Below are 15,837 nucleotides of genomic sequence, written 5' to 3' on the forward strand. Positions count from 1 at the left end.
ATCCCCCCTTGCTAAAAAGGTCGACAGTAATATATTTCAACTACAATTGTGTAAAAGGAGGGAAAGGTTATAAAAGGTTTAAAGGAGTTGACAGGTTTTCCCGAGTGTGTTTTAAATATCTTCACATTTTGTTCTGATCAATCTGTTCAAGTTGTTATGGAGACAGTTCCCTTCCTTAGAAACACGTTCACAGCACAAGGGAGAAATAACCATAAATTGTAATTGCGTTACATGCCTGGCTTTGATTGCGGTCATTACTAACCACTGCCATCTTCTGATTATATTTAGTATTACAGGTTGCGATCAAGAACAATTTTGGAAGGACTGTATGATATGCATTTTTATTTATTTTTGGAAAAGGATAAATCCATCATATTTTTCAACACCTTCCCCCCAACACACACACATATTTCACTCTTGCAATTGAAATGTAATGTGTGCAATAATTTTTACACACAACAACTTTTCACTCATTAATTATCAATTCTTTAATCCAATGTAGGCATTAATATCACAACCCTCAACCCTTATCACAAAACTATCCTAGGGCCCCCATCTATCGTGTCGTCATAAGATGAGTTCTGATTGGACGTTTTTTTTGACAAGTCGCGCATTGCACGCTGGGATATATCAGTGTTTACTCAAATGGCAGTGAACATTTCGTGACTTGACAGTTCAGGCCCCAAAACAAAAGTACTGTATCTTAGATTAAAAGAAAATACCAGTATTATCAGAAATATAGAGAAACAGAAATCCACATCGAAAGGACACAGGTTCTCAACGTGAATTAATTTGTGGAGGACTGTCAAGGAGAGGACTTACGCACCGCTGTAGAAAAATCAGTCCCAGTAAACGAAGCTACTGTACTTTGACAGGTCGGTAGAAAAATATAAGCCTACAACCTTTCGTTACTTCTCTACATTTGTGTTAGGAACTTCTTTAGGACATTAGTTTACACCCCGCTGTAAATACTGTATTCATGTATGCACTTATGTTGTTATTTGTCTCATAAATAGAGAGATTTGACTTGGAGGACATCGCTAGAATTAGCCAGAAGCGGCTAAAAATGTCCTTGCCCCCTTCCCCTCCCCTCTTCTCCATGTTGACAAAACTGTGCATGTGCGATGTGAACCAATAACCGTAAACATTGTTGCAACATGATGTTCAAGCAGCATTAGCCAAGGCGACAGTGTAGCCCAGCAATGCTGAATGTGACAACTAGGGGGGAATTGTGTCAACAAGTCGAGAATTAAGTTTTTAGACCGTTGTGTTGAAGGGCTTTGACCTCGTAAGAGGGCTAGAGAAATTGAAGCCATTCAAACGTTCTGCATTCTTCCATCATCCAGTTGGTCTACTGGCACTAGCATCCATATGTATGGCAATGGATACCATGAATTAACATGTTTGGGCCTACCATATTTATGGCAAAAGCTTGGATACCGTGAGTTAACATGTAGGCCTAGTACTACACATCAGGAGATTATACCTCTTAAGATTGCTTTCTTGTGATTTCAGAGCACCATCAAATATCACAAGTGACTCTGAATCAAGCCGAATGTAAGTGGTCTCAGTTGGCATGCCAATACTAATTCCAGTGTTGCCATGGTTTCGTACTGTACCATTTTCTTGATGTGCTTGGTCTAGGACACTGGCCCGGACCATCAGTGACAGTCTGACAGGTGTCTGTTGTTAGATGGCAACATGGGCCAGTGAAGGGCATTTTAAACATCCTTGATTTGTTTTAATGGGTCATTATTTGGATGTATGAGGAGAGCTAGTATGAATTAAACCTTCTCATTTCCTGTTTGAACATTTTGTGCAGGAAGAAAGCGACTGCAAAGCATCTAATCGAGCGCTACTTTCGCCAGTTAACCGAGGGCTGTGGAAATGGGGACTGCACGAATACATTCTGTGCGTCGTGTCTTGATTTTCAACCCGTGGATAGCAACACAGCCGCGGTCAGGGCACTGGAGCTATGTAAGATTAACGCCAAACTCTGTGATCGCCACCCCTCTGACAAAGAGAACGACGGGGCCCATCCGGACGACGGAGCCAACGGCATCCACCCGGCTTTAACCAGAAGCGACAGCGAGATGAGCGCCAGAGAAGACTACAAAGGTAGCCTCAGATGAACCAAACGCACTGCATGTGTCTTCTTTCATATATGTATGTATGTATGTATGTATGTATGTATGTATATATATGTGTGTGTATATATATTTGTTTAGCAGGTAAAATTCATGAGGTCTTTTTTTTTTTTTTTTTACATTATTTTAACCTCTCACCCCCATTTACCCACTCCAGGCCTTACAAAAGATTCCAATACAAAAAACATTTCAGTAATAACAATAAATGTTCTCTTTTTCACTTACTGTATGACCTATCCTAAAACGACAGTTTCCTGTGCTTCCTGTCTGTTTACTCACTGTGACTCTGCTGGATCTGTCCTCAGAGGTGCATTACCTGACCGAACACACAGTGAACAACATCATGGACGCCTGCGAGGCGACGGGCGACTTCTCTCCCATGATCCGGGTGATCGGCAGGATCTTCTCCAACGCGGACGCCCTGGTGCACAGCTTCCGGAAAGGCCGGGTCTTCTGCAAGGACCGACGCGAATCCCGCCCCTCCGGAGACGAGGAAACGGAAGCCGGCGAGGATGAGAAGACGTCGGCGGAGGAGGAGGGGTCAGGGGCCTTTGCGGCGGCGGCGGCGGCAGAGGCGGAGCCCTCCAGGGAGGACAGCGCCCCTTCGAGGTTCGACCCCTTCGACGTGTCTGTGGACATTGACGCGGTGAGGAGGGTCTACGACAAGCTGCTGTCCAACGAGCTGACGGAGGCGGCCTTTCTCAACGCGCTGGTGTACCTGACTCCCAATCTGGAGCTGGACCTGACCTATCTGGACGTGTACGACAGCGACCCCAACTACCTGAACATCTTCATCATCGTGATGGAGAACCGGAACCTCCACAGCCCCGAGTACCTGGAGGTGGCGATGCCGGTGTTCTGCAAGGCCATGAGCAAGCTCCCCCTGCCTGGGCTCGCCAGGCTGACGCGCCTGTGGTCCCGGTATACCGGCGCACAGATCCGCCGCATGATGGAGACCTTCCAGCAGCTCATCACCTTCACCGTCATCAGCAACGAGTACGACAGCGACAACCTGGTGAACGACGACGAGGCGGTGGTGGCGGCCGTCAAGTGTCTGAAGCTGGTCTTTTACGCCAACGTCCTGGCCGGCGACCTGGACGTGGGGCACAACGAGGAGGAGGACGAGGAGCTCGAGTCCAGCGAGCTGACCCTGCAGGAGCTCCTGGGGGAGGAGCGCACCCACCGGAAGGGCCCACGGGTGGACCCCCTGGAGCAGGAGCTGGGCGTGCGCACCCTGGACTGCCGGACGCCCCTCGTCCCCTTCGAGGACTTCGTCAACGAGCCGCTGAACGAGGTGGTGGAGATGGACAAGGACTTCACCTTCTTCAAGGTGGACTCGGAGAGCAAGTTCTCCTTCCAGAGCTGCCCGTTCATCCTCAACGCCGTCACCAAGAACCAGGGCCTGTACTACGACAACCGCATCCGCATGTACAGCGAGCGGAGGATCACGGCGCTCTACAGCATGGTGCAGGGCCAGCAGCACAACCCTTACCTCAGGCTCAAAGTGAGGAGAGACCACATTATCGATGACGCCCTGGTCCGGGTAAGCCTCGGAATGCCACACAGAGTAACAGCACTGGGGGGGGATAATCATGTCTTATTAGCCCTTAATATTATCTAAATTATTATTATTAGTTAATTTAAGAATAATCTAATAATTATTATTATGGTCTGCCTTTAGGCCCTTTTCTCCTAAGCAAAAATATGGTACAGGCGGGATTTGAACCTGCAATGTCATGATCCCAAGTGCCTCTAACCGTGTTGCGTGTGTTTCAGCTGGAAATGATTTCCATGGAGAACCCTTCAGACCTGAAGAAGCAGCTGTTTGTGGAGTTCGAGGGGGAGCAAGGAGTGGATGAGGGAGGCGTTTCCAAAGAGTTCTTTCAGTTGGTTTTGGAGGAAATCTTCAACATTGATATTGGTGAGAATTGCATCTTGACAGACATCACGCGTCAGACGATCATTTCACTTTCTCCGTTTCTGGGTTCGAACCTCCCTTTTTCTGAACTCCTTTCTCCGTGTTTGTCCGTCGCGGTGGCCCCGCAGGGATGTTCACGTACGACGACGACACCAAGCTCTTCTGGTTCAACCCCTCATCGCTGGAGAACGAGGCTCAGTACACACTGATCGGGATCGTTCTAGGACTGGCCATTTACAACAACTGCATCCTGGACGTCCATTTCCCCATGGTGGTCTACAGGAAGCTCATGGGCAAGAAGGGGACTCATCTGGACCTGGCTGACTCGCATCCAGTACGGTAGCATGCTGGAATCTTCCGAGTTTGATCAATTGACATTCCTATCACACACACGCACTTCACGTACACTGTTGGCAGAGGAGGTGATTAGGTGTGTGTGTCAGTGTGTACACGTGTACGTGCGTGTGTGCGTGTGAAGGTGCTCGGTTGACGAGTGGCCCCGAAGAGGCGCGGCTCTGATAAGTTGTGTGGTGCCTTCCGGCAGCTTCTCTACCAGAGTCTGACACAGCTGCTGGAGTACGACGGGAACGTGGAGGAAGACATGATGCTCACCTTCCAGATCTCCCAGACCGACCTGTTCGGAGAGCCCACCACGTACGACCTGAAGGAAGACGGGGAGAAGATCCCGGTGACGAACGAGAACAGAAAGGTGCGTAGAGTCCTGGGCGACGGGGAAACGCACAAAGCGTCTTGTCAGCCCGGCTCCTTCAGGTGTCTTCACACCGTCATGCAGTTGTTATGTGTTTTCGGGGGAAAAAAGTAGTCAGCCTTCTTTGTGATTTTCAGTCATTTAGCAGACGCACTTATCCAGAGCGTAAGTACCGGGACATTCCCCCGAGGGAAGTAGGGTGAGGTGCCTTGCCCAAGGACACAACATCATTTTGCACGGCCGGGAATTGAACCGGAAACCTTCTGATTAGTAGCCCGATTCCCTAACCGCTGAGCCACCTGACTCCCAGTGATGACATTGTGTTGACATGACATTGTGTTCTTGTATCTCTGATTTGTCTCTGTCTGTGTTCGTCCGCCAGGAGTTTGTGTGTCTGTATGCAGAGTACACCCTCAACACCAGCGTGGAGAGGCAATTCAGAGCCTTCAAGAGAGGCTTCCACATGGTGACCAACGAGTCTCCGCTCAAGTGCTTGTTCCGGCCGGAGGAAGTGGAGCTGCTCATCTGTGGAAGCAGGGTAGGGAGAGTCATCTCAGAGAAAGCACTTTTGGTCTTGTTTTTTTTTCTCCGACGCTATCTCTTGTTAGCATTCGCTAACCGCGACTCCCCTGACTTCATAGAATCTTGACTTTGAGGCCCTTGAAGAGACCACAGAGTATGACGGCGGCTACAGCAAAGATTGCCAAATTATCAAGTAAACAGATATGTTATTATGATACATTTCTTGCCATGACACCGTAACATTGCTTGGTTTTTGCTTCGACCAGCAAGCACATTTTTTTTTTTTTGATTTCGCTTGCTTGCAGAGACTTCTGGGAAACGGTGCACATGTTCGGTGTGGAGCAGAAGAGGCTGTTTCTCCAGTTCACCACAGGCACAGACAGGGCGCCCGTGGGAGGCCTGGGCAAGCTGAAGATGATCATCGCTAAGAACGGCCCGGACACTGACAGGTCAGCTCCGGTCCCTTGTTGACGCGGGCTTAAGGGTCGGTCGTCTCCGTCTCAGTCTGCCTCTTTTCTTCTTCCACCCCCTCCTCCATCTCTCACCCCCCCTCCCCCAACCCTCCCCATCTTCCTCCTCTCCGTCTCTCACTCTGTCCCTCACTCATTCATTTACTCTCTTTCTCGGCCTGTCTATCTGTCTGTCTCTCTCACTATCCCTCTCTCTCACTCACTCGCTCTCCCTCCCCCGCCCCCCTCCCTCGATCTTCTTTCACCCTCCCCACACCATCTCTCTCTGATTCACTCCCTCACTCCCATGTTGCTCTCTTTTCCCCCTTGTCCCCTCATCTCTCTTTCTCTCTCTCACCCTCTCTCTCTCACCCTCTCTCTCACCACCTCCTCCTCCAGGTTACCCACCTCTCATACCTGCTTCAACGCACTGCTGCTTCCGGAGTACTCCACCAAGGAGAAACTGAAAGAAAGGCTCCTCAAAGCCATCACCTATGCCAAAGGATTCGGGATGCTGTGATTGGACAGACGAGCCTGGGAACACTTCCTGGGTGCAGTTTGCTATCTTCAGAAGAGGGAAAAGTCAACGATAGGGAGTACAGTGGGTTGAAATGGAAGAACTGCAGTGATCCCGTGCCTGAATACCCCTCACTGTCACTACACACACACGCGCGCGGACACTTCGGCAACCTACACTATGTAGTATGATTGCGATTATTTGAAAAAGGGAGAACAATGAGCAAACCTCCTAGAAAAAAAGATTGAGAAGTTTAAGATTCAAAATGTATATATTTTTACCCAGCGTTCAGCTGGTTTTGTTAACAATGCAAAACCGTAAAGCAGCAAATGCTATCGCTGATGTGTCGGATACATTTTTGGGTCGGCTGCTTGCCTCCTTGCCCCCGTTGCGTTTTGTTGTTGTTGTTGAGGGGTTTGCTCATTGCTCAAACAGTGTGTTCTGTGCCAGGTCTTGGATGACTGTGACCCCAATCCCCCCCCCTCACCCACCCACCCTACACCCAACACTGTTACTGCTTCGATGTTTTCCAAAGACAGTTCTTTTTTTTCTTTAGCTTTTTTTCCCCCCTCTTTTCTTTTCAATGGAGTTTTCGATTTTTGCCGTGTAATACCATTTGAGCAAAATTTCAAGCAGTTTTGAACCGTGTCTGATTGTCGTGAAACTGTGAAAGTGCACTTAACTAGCAGGTCAGTGAACGGTACAGTGTACAGCATATATACATATATATACTGTCTGTCTTTCTAGGAACATGTTCTCCTGTAGATGGACCTGAAGTCTTCCCCTTTCTCTTGCCATCAGTGTGGTCTGAGGCGTAGGACTGCTGTAATCAGTTCACAGACCCACTGTCCCAAGGGTTGTTTATGGTGCTGCTACGCCGGTAATGTGACTTTAGCAAACCAAGCTACCAGTCTTGGCTGGAGTCCTACATCTTACTGTCGTACCGGGCTCCCTGAGGTGATTAGAGTCGGATTCAAACCTATTTTGTGTGTGTGTGTGTGTGAGGTATTTGTTTAACACTGCCATCAATCCTGGCCAGTGTTCTTTATTTTATTTTTTTTGTATCCTGTTTTATGCCATGACAGAATGACTATGCTGTTTAGTTACCACACTTCACTTTACATATCATACTGACGTACTGTAGCAACTGTCTTTGCCATCTCACCTAAGTGGCTTTGCAGTACTTGCCACCACTTCACAGCTGAACTTAAGAGACTGCTTCTTATGCTTGGAAAATGAAAACGTTTTGTTTCTTCATATTGGTTCGTATTGTTTTTAGATATGTTTTTGTGATTGATTGATTTATTATGTGTTATGCTGCACACATTGAAGCCTCTTCGCCCTCCACAAAAAGACAGTGTGTGTGTATTGGTCACAGAGTGGAGATGTACAGTTCTTAAACTGTTTTATTCGGTCAAAGCCTATCTCAGGAGAGACAAGAATGTGTATTTAAATCATCATAACTCACCTGTGTGTATAAATGCTGCAAAACGGATTAAAAGTGGCTACATTCTTTGACTGATGTCATACAAGTGAGAGAATGAGTGACACCCTCCCTCCATACATTCTAGAACACTCCGAGAACTCCAGAACAAGCACAGCACTGCATGTATGCAGGAGGAAAACATGATATCATTGAGTCGACATTTGAAGTCGTCCAGTGTCACATCAACTTTCCAACCTACCTACAACCACCACACTGTATTCAGAGAGGACGACAGCGAGGCCCGGAGCTTCAGTTGGAGGTATTTCTCTCCCAGTTCCTCTCCACCAGGTTCTCCCTGGTCTGCTGGGTTCTGTAGTGCTCCAGGGCCAGGTACTCCCCAGAGGCCGACTCATCCACCCTCCTCAGGGTAAGACTCCTGGAGGCCTCCCCCCCGCCAACCGGCCCCCATCCGCCCAGCTCTTCCTCAATGTCCTGGGCTTCCTCTCTTCTCGGCCTGGCCTCAGCCCGCAACCGCCGAGCGTAGTAGTCATCCACGATCGCCCCCTGTTGGCGGTTCTGCTGCCCCAGGACGCTCACCTGCCCTATGAATAGCCTCATCCTCTCACTAAGGTCTCTTGCTGCTCCGCCGTCTTCGTCCGGGCCTGGGTGGACATGTCCGTGGACGGCCGGGCGTTTGTCGGTGCGGCTTAGAAGGTCGCCACCCTCAGCATGTGACCTTCGCTTTAGCGGAGGGATCTCACGGAGGGGCTGAGGGACGCTTCCCACAGCTGCTGTCGATATCCCCGATCCTGCTGTGAAGGGGTGGTCCGGGGCCCGTGGACGACTCTGTTTGTGTGTTCTCTGGAGCTTTGACCCTGGCTCGGTCCATTCCTGTGGGCTAGCGGTCCTCCTCGCACAAGAACCAAGCCTCGCGACGGACGAGGAGGTCGTCGGCGCCAAGCCGACCTTCCACGGCGCTGACGCGCAGGCTCTTCCCCCGGGCTGGAGGCCGCTACTCGCGGAGGCCAGGGTGGAGGAGGTCTCCACCTGCCGGCTCCCGCTCACCCCGCCGCCGTGTCTCGGCCGCGTCCCGCGCAGCTTGGTAAGGAAGCGGAGGCAGATGGCGCGCTGCTCCGCGCGGAAGGAAGCCTCCGTCTGCCTCTTCAGGATCTCCAGAGAGCGCAGCTGTTTCTCCAGCAGAGCCGCCTCTCTCCAGTGGAACAAGGCGACTCGGTGAGACAGCTCAGAGGTGGAGGTTTTCCACCCGACAGGCATGGCTGTACGCCGCGTCTTCACAGACAGAACCGCTCGGTCGTTCGACGCCGCGCAGGCTCTGCCTTGAGCTGTGTTGACAACCTTGAAACCAAAACATGATCTGTACTCTGTTGCTGGGGAATGAGCTGGCCCATATTGTGACAACAAGATTGAATAGGCTCCTTTCTCTATTCATACTCATTCTGAATTTACAGTAACTCTCCACACAAGTTAGTGATTACTTATCAGGGAACACCGCAAATGCAGCCCTACACTGAGCCAAGAACCCGCCACAACAAACAATGCAGTTTTTAAGTCGTTTATTCAATATTTTGTTTGACAAACATCTGCTAAAAGACAAAATTGGATTTCATACTTGTGTCGTTTATGAGACATTGGAGTGCTTTGATGACAGTGCAACCTAAATTCATGAGTACTGTACAAGCACACAATGTGGTGACATGCATACATGAATTGGGAGCCTTTCGTATCTATTGTGTTGTTCCTTCACATCGTTTGACCTTTCCTCCAGTGAACAGATCAGCCCACAGACTATTGTGAGAGGGTAACGAACCACCGTCAACACACTGGTTTCCAACACGTCACACTAAATGCATTGACACATACAGGAAATCAATCAGTTGTGAAACATTTCATTCATAGAACTAAACTCACATGACAGGAAAACTGTACATTCTCAAAACCACTTATGGTTGTTTGCTGGATTTGTCCTTGACGAAGTGTGGGTACTCTGCTCCTTAAAGGTATCCGCCGTCTTTGCAGGTAACTTCTCCGCGGTGTGGTTCAGGGTGCTTGGTACATCTTAATCACAGCATACCGCAATGTATATGCACTGCATACATGGTACAGCAACGTTTTGACACATTCTTTTTTTCACACAAAGAATACATATTGCATGAATGATAATATACATACACGGTTTTAATGTATAAATGGATATAAATGGGTTGAAAAGTGTCAAACTACCTATTTATAGGTATCTTAAAAAAACGAAAATCTTCCTTTTTTTTTTATACTGTTAAGTCTCTGGGTAAACTGCTGTGAAATGACTAAGTCTTTTTGTCCGGGACCACTTCTGACAGATCCTCGGGGCAGACTGACTTAACTGTGGCCTCCATTTGAGTGATCCTCTGCTTGACCTTCATCTGGCTGGCGGAGAACTCGGCCAGGAGCTTGGCAAACTTGTACTGTATGCCGTCCAGGTTGCTCTCCAGACGTTCGATCTTCTCCTCCAGGTCTTTGGGGTCGGCCCCGGCGTTTGCCACCGCCTCGTCGATCAGGTTGTCCTTCATCAGGATGGCCTTCCCCTTCTCCTCCAGCGCCTTCTTGGCTTCCGGGTACTCAGTCAGAGCCTCCACCAGGTCGTCCTTCGACAGGGCAAACAGGTCAGAGTAGCCCACACTTCGGATGTTGGCGGTTCTCCTGTTGCCCGCCTTACTGCCTTTGATTCCCAGGATGCTGATCTCCCCAAAGTAGGCTCCGTCGCTGAGCACCACGAACTGGGTGACCCCGTCGTCGGCGACGACCGCCAGCTTCCCCTCCTTGATGATGTACATCTCGCGTCCGATGTCGCCCTTCTTGCAGATGTAGTCCCCGGGGCTGAACACCTGAGGCTGCAGCTTGAGCACCAGCTCAATCAGAAGACCGGCTTCGCAGTCCTGGAAGATGCGCACTTTCTTCAGGGTGTCCAAATGGACGTTGATGGCGATCTCGGCCTTCAGCTTGTCCGGAAGGTTCTTCAGCACCTCCTTCTCGTCGCAGGTCTTTTTCTCCGTCCACAGGTAGTCGAACCACTTGATGACCCGGGCCTCCAGGTCCTTGGTGACCTTACGGAACTGCATGTACTGCTTGATGGAGTCGATCTTGGCCTGGAAGTCGGCGCGCGACTTGTTCATGTTGGAAATCATGGCGCCGACGTTACCGACGATGGAGGCGAAAATCAGCACGCCGATGAGGAAGTCGGCGACAACGAACAGGTACTCAATGTCCCTGACCGGGGGCGGTGTCTCCCCAATGGTGGTCAGGGTCAAGGTGGACCAGTAAAGACAGTAGATGTATTTCCTGATCAGTCTTCCGTGCTCTGGGTGACTGATATTGGGGTACACCCAAGTGTCTGTGCCGAAACCAATCGTTTTGGAGATGGCGAAGAAGATGCACGCGTTCCAGTGGATGATGATCAGGATGTAGAGTACGAGATTGCTGATACGGAACACGTTGGGGAAACTGGTCCTGGTCTCAGTGCGGTCGAAGAACTCAAACAGTCGGGACATTTTGAAAAGGCGGTTGAATCGTAGCTCAGGGTTGTTGTAGCCGAACTTTAACATCAGGATGTCGGTGGGGATCATTGACATCATGTCGTATTTGAACTGAGACGTTTGTCTGTATTTTGCCCTCAATTTCTTGGCATCTTTCACAATCAGGCCCTGTTCCAGAAAACCTATCAGAGGTAAAGGAAACAAAATGGTGAAAACTGGGATATCAAATGCACCTCAGTCTTGGCTCGGTTGATCTTAGAGAGGCAGCACGGAAGAGTGGCGGACCTGTTCTTGACCTCACAAACGTGTCAGTGTAGTAGATGATGTCTGAGGTGAGGTCCAAACACATCCATAGAGTCGTGTAAGAGTTCTGAAGTTCATTAAAACAAGCCCTGGAAAGAAGGGGAAAAGACAATCCCATTGGGGTCACTATGGAAACCTGACAGATGGAGAGATGAAGAGCAGAAAAGAGGAGAGGGAAAGAGAAACAAAGATGATACCTTGTCACAAGCATCATCAGATTGTAGAATGTTGGAGCAGCGATGACGGTCAGCCATCTGTAGTAGTTATCATGAGAGGGGTCCATGATCCAAATTTCTTTCCTAAAATCGATGTTTTGGTCAAATTACAGTCCAAATCCAAACATTTTTAAGGATTATTTGCTGTCACAGATGTCATGTTTAAATGATCCACACTGGATTTTGGAAATCCTACCCTTTACAGGTGTTTTGCACAGTCCTGGTATCGAGCTCTAAGCTATGGTTTGGATACGGCGGTGAGATACTTACGGGGGCTCCACTTTCTTTTTCTCATCTTTCTTATCATCCTTCTTTTCATCCTTCTTCTCATCTTTCTTCTCATCTTTCTTCTCCTCCTCTTTCTTCTCCCCCTCTTTTTTCTCATCCTCTTTCTTCTCGTCTTCTTTCTTCTCGTCCTTTTTGTCATCATCTTTTTTTATTTCTTCTTTCTTGTCTTCTTTTTTGCTATGGATCACACGTTTTGCTTTTCATGTTGTTGACGAGAGAGGGGACCTACGAGGCGTTGTCATGGACTACAGTGGGTGAACTACGGGACCATGCTACAGAACTGTAAGTAGTCGGGATATAGAGGGTATGGTGGAGGCTGGATATTTCTAATCAAGTTAGGTTTGGTTTTAGCTCTGACATTGTTAGAGCTGTTAGGGTGCTGGCCACACATATGGCCACTAGATGGCAACATGACACCACCTGAGTATGCCACCTATGAAAACATAGCTTTTTTTTTCTTGTTTATACTATGGTGGCTTTACAGTATAACCAGCACTAACAATGTACTTATAAGGGACACCAAGTCAAGAATGTCCATCATTAGATAAGGTATGGTAAACCTATCAAGCAACATCTTACCATGTCATTTGATAGGTGTTGTGACAATACTGTACTATAATACTAGTATTCTCTATTATGGTTCATAGCTAGCTCTTTCTTGGTTCCTTCCAAGCACACATTAAACTTCACAGCTTCTGGAACTATATGGCATTTAGAACGACTACACAACTTCCAGAACATTATATGGCTTCTAGAACACGGTCTATAGCTTCTAGAACAGTACCGATTTTAGGATGGCTACATGCCTTCTAGAAAAGTCTATGGGATCTAGAATGACTCCAGGCCCACTACGTTTGGTCTCCTAGTTGCTGACCCAGTATGGGAGACTTACTCGTCTGTGTTGTTGCAGTTGTTCATATTGTAAGTGGCCAGTGGCCAGTGACCGACAGCACTTGGAGAAAGATTGAAGAGAGTTTCGTTTAGATGATGCCGTGTCACAGATGAGTGAGACATCTGAATAGGATAGGCATTGTCACCCCCTGTCTGTTTGTGCTCTGTCGTGCTCTAAACAAGGTTACACGGCGGGTCATGACTCATGACAGGTGCAGCGGGTCACAAGATATTTAGTCCACGTCCAGGGAGGAAGGTTTACTTTGAAGCACATTTCACCATTTTGACCATTACAGACTCAATAATCTCTCTCTGAACAGTGTTATGGGCAGTTATGGGAACACTAGCAGTTGAAGACAGACATACTTTCTCTTCCGCAGACGATCGGGGTGGCCCAGAGACTGGGCGTTGCTCTCTCGACTGGAGGCCTCTTTGAGCTCGGGGCCCCTGAAGCGCTCCAGGAACGAATCGGGTCGCTCGACCTCGCCGTGCATTCTGTGTGACGCCCAGTTGCGCAGCATGAACAGGAAGTGAGAGAGCCTAGGAGATCAGCGGGAGGTAAAGAAGGTACGCGGTAACAAATGTTGTGGTTTCTGATATGAGTGTTTCTGGACTGGTGGGTGGCATTGGAGGCAGGGGCGTAGGTTTCATTATACACTTTTTTTGGCAAATCTGCCCCCCCCCCCCCCCCGTTTCATTAAGAAAGTCATACAATGGCCGCATTATCGGGTATCCCAAAAATTCTGTCCCTCCCACATTTGAAAACAAACCTATGCCACTGGTTGGAGGTGGCCTCAACAAAGCTGCCTAAAATCAAACAATGCTGGTGGAATCTGCCGTCTTGCTGAATACCTGGCCATGGCGCCCGCCCCCGCAAAGGAACTCCTGCGAGACTCTGGCAGTCTGCTGGTGGCCACAGACACGACCCCCTGCATCTCTGAGGAGTTGTCCTCACACAGAGAGCGCCCCCTGGAGGAGAGACAGGAAAAAGGAAATGCGACAGTCTAGCCACCGTCTACAGACGTAACCGTTATACACACACGTTAACGTTCCTGATCGTCTCAATGAGGCAATCCTCCTTTTCTTACACCTCCGTCAGCCGCAAATGACTGCGAAATGACTGGGCGCGTTTGATTCGACTGCCGTGGCAGCGCCCGTGGTGAAGTCTGACCTGTAGGTCCCGTTCTCCACGTCTTCCAGCTCAGCATCCGGCGTGCGGATGGATGGTCGATGGCGTGTGGGGTAAGACTGCTCTGTGCAGATCTTGGCCATGGTCTCTCCTCAGGCTCTGCGGCGCAGGGACATCCAGCCTTGTACAACACTGTAGATGACACCAGTCACAGGTCCTGGGTCAACACTGTCACAAAACCCGGCGTCACATTGTCCCAACGTTGCATATGATCATGGTTGTAAGTGTCATAGACACATGGGAATAGCTGTAAGCCTAAGTGTAAGATCGGACACTGTCAGACATGTAGTTGATGTGCTGGCTGAAACCTATTTTCACAATGTAGCTATCTGAGAGACTATAAATAATCGGGATGTATTTTTAGGTACCTCTCCTAAAAATACATCCCGATTATGTCCTAAACACTAAACAAGATCAGTGCCCTGTCACTCACAAAGATCACCTCAGCTTTAGAATAAGTACACTACAGCCTACAGCATGTGTTACCCCTGTCTTTAGGTTATGTGCTAGGTAAGGACTTGTAAGTCTGACGTGATGCACATTGTTGGACGTGAATATGTAAATTATTCAGGGGTGTACCTTTCATTACACAAGGGTGGGGCGTGTCCCGTCTACTTTTTGAAAACGGGAAATCTGTCCCCCCCACACACTTTATATTAAGAGATGTATATTTAACGGCCACATCCTCAGTTATAAAAAAGGCAGCCCCACCCTCATTTGAAAACAAACCTGCGCCCCGTGCCATGAATAATCTTGGTTCAGCTTTTCAGCAGTATGGAAAGAAAAAAACAATGTTTTCAAGTGTGTTTATTTGTTTGTGGGTGGGTTGTTATGTATACCTGTAATGTTCTTGCTAACAGTGTTTGGTGCTGTTGTGGTTTCGGATGGGATTAGGCTAATTAATATTGGCAAGCAAACTTTGTAATGTAGCCAACACTGTCTGATTGATATGTGTGCATGAATAAATGCATCAAATCAAGAGGGGCCTAACTAGTTATTGTTCTCATTCGATAGTTAGAAATGCATTGTTATTTAAATAATTTCAGTAACAATGTAATTGAACTTTAAGTAGCCACTAAAACAAAGCAAGGAAAATATATTAATTTTTTTGAACTGGCACTAAATCTAACTTCTAATAGGAACATGTATCAGTTCATGAAGTTGCATGGATGAATAAAGTCAAAATTCACTAAATAATGCAACATGGTTTATGATGTGTCATACCTTACACCTGCATCAGAGAGGGAAGCAGAGAGAACAAGCTGCACTCCACAGGGAGCCATATTACTGTCAATGTTTTTATAATCCCAAAAACCCTTTTCTTGATTTAACTGCTTTAAATCTTGTTGATGTGCCCCTCTAAGACACGTCACCATGGCGAGGATGTCTATTTACTTACAGGTTCTGCTGTCTGATTTCTGGTGTAACAGATCACGGTTGTAACACGTGCAGCTGCAGATTAGGACTAATACTGTGGAGTTAAGGCCGTCTAAATAAGATCTTGCGGGAATAGTTTATGAACATGAATATAGCCCTGCTCAAATATAATATTTGTAATTGCATGGTGTCCTTTCCCCCTGATTTAACACCAAACAATTACTTCTCACAAAATGAAAAATTACTGTAGGATAATTAAAATACCAACATTAACACAATTAACTATAATGCAATTGTCTCTGTGTACATTTATTGTCAGGGTATTTTCGAACATTTTAGGTGAAACAACGGATCTG

At 48.0% G+C, this 15,837-nt stretch overlaps 2 protein-coding genes across 2 annotated transcripts; one reads left to right on the forward strand and one right to left on the reverse strand.

Annotated features, from left to right (window-relative positions):
- The first annotated feature begins 650 nt into the window (after nucleotides 1-650).
- Nucleotides 651-7,777, forward strand: ube3a (ubiquitin protein ligase E3A). Its single transcript, XM_084675521.1, has 11 exons — nucleotides 651-875; nucleotides 1,516-1,557; nucleotides 1,823-2,118; nucleotides 2,453-3,690; nucleotides 3,924-4,068; nucleotides 4,194-4,399; nucleotides 4,610-4,774; nucleotides 5,157-5,312; nucleotides 5,416-5,489; nucleotides 5,602-5,745; nucleotides 6,145-7,777. Coding segments are annotated over exons 2-11 (2,547 nt in total). The 5' UTR covers nucleotides 651-875; nucleotides 1,516-1,555; the 3' UTR covers nucleotides 6,266-7,777.
- A 1,571-nt stretch (nucleotides 7,778-9,348) lies between these two features.
- cnga3a (cyclic nucleotide gated channel subunit alpha 3a) lies at nucleotides 9,349-14,187 on the reverse strand. The gene is made up of 8 exons (XM_084675522.1): nucleotides 14,087-14,187; nucleotides 13,768-13,884; nucleotides 13,282-13,455; nucleotides 12,917-12,976; nucleotides 12,007-12,201; nucleotides 11,719-11,820; nucleotides 11,504-11,610; nucleotides 9,349-11,400 (listed from the first exon to the last, which is right to left on the reverse strand). Exons 1-8 carry the CDS (start codon nucleotides 14,185-14,187, stop codon nucleotides 10,013-10,015), a joined length of 2,244 nt encoding a protein of 747 aa, XP_084531648.1. The 3' UTR covers nucleotides 9,349-10,012.
- Between the last annotated feature and the right edge of the window lie 1,650 nt (nucleotides 14,188-15,837).

The sequence above is a fragment of the Hypomesus nipponensis genome, chromosome 16, assembly GCF_054491055.1.
Source record: "Hypomesus nipponensis isolate SF chromosome 16, ASM5449105v1, whole genome shotgun sequence".
Taxonomy (NCBI): domain Eukaryota; kingdom Metazoa; phylum Chordata; class Actinopteri; order Osmeriformes; family Osmeridae; genus Hypomesus; species Hypomesus nipponensis.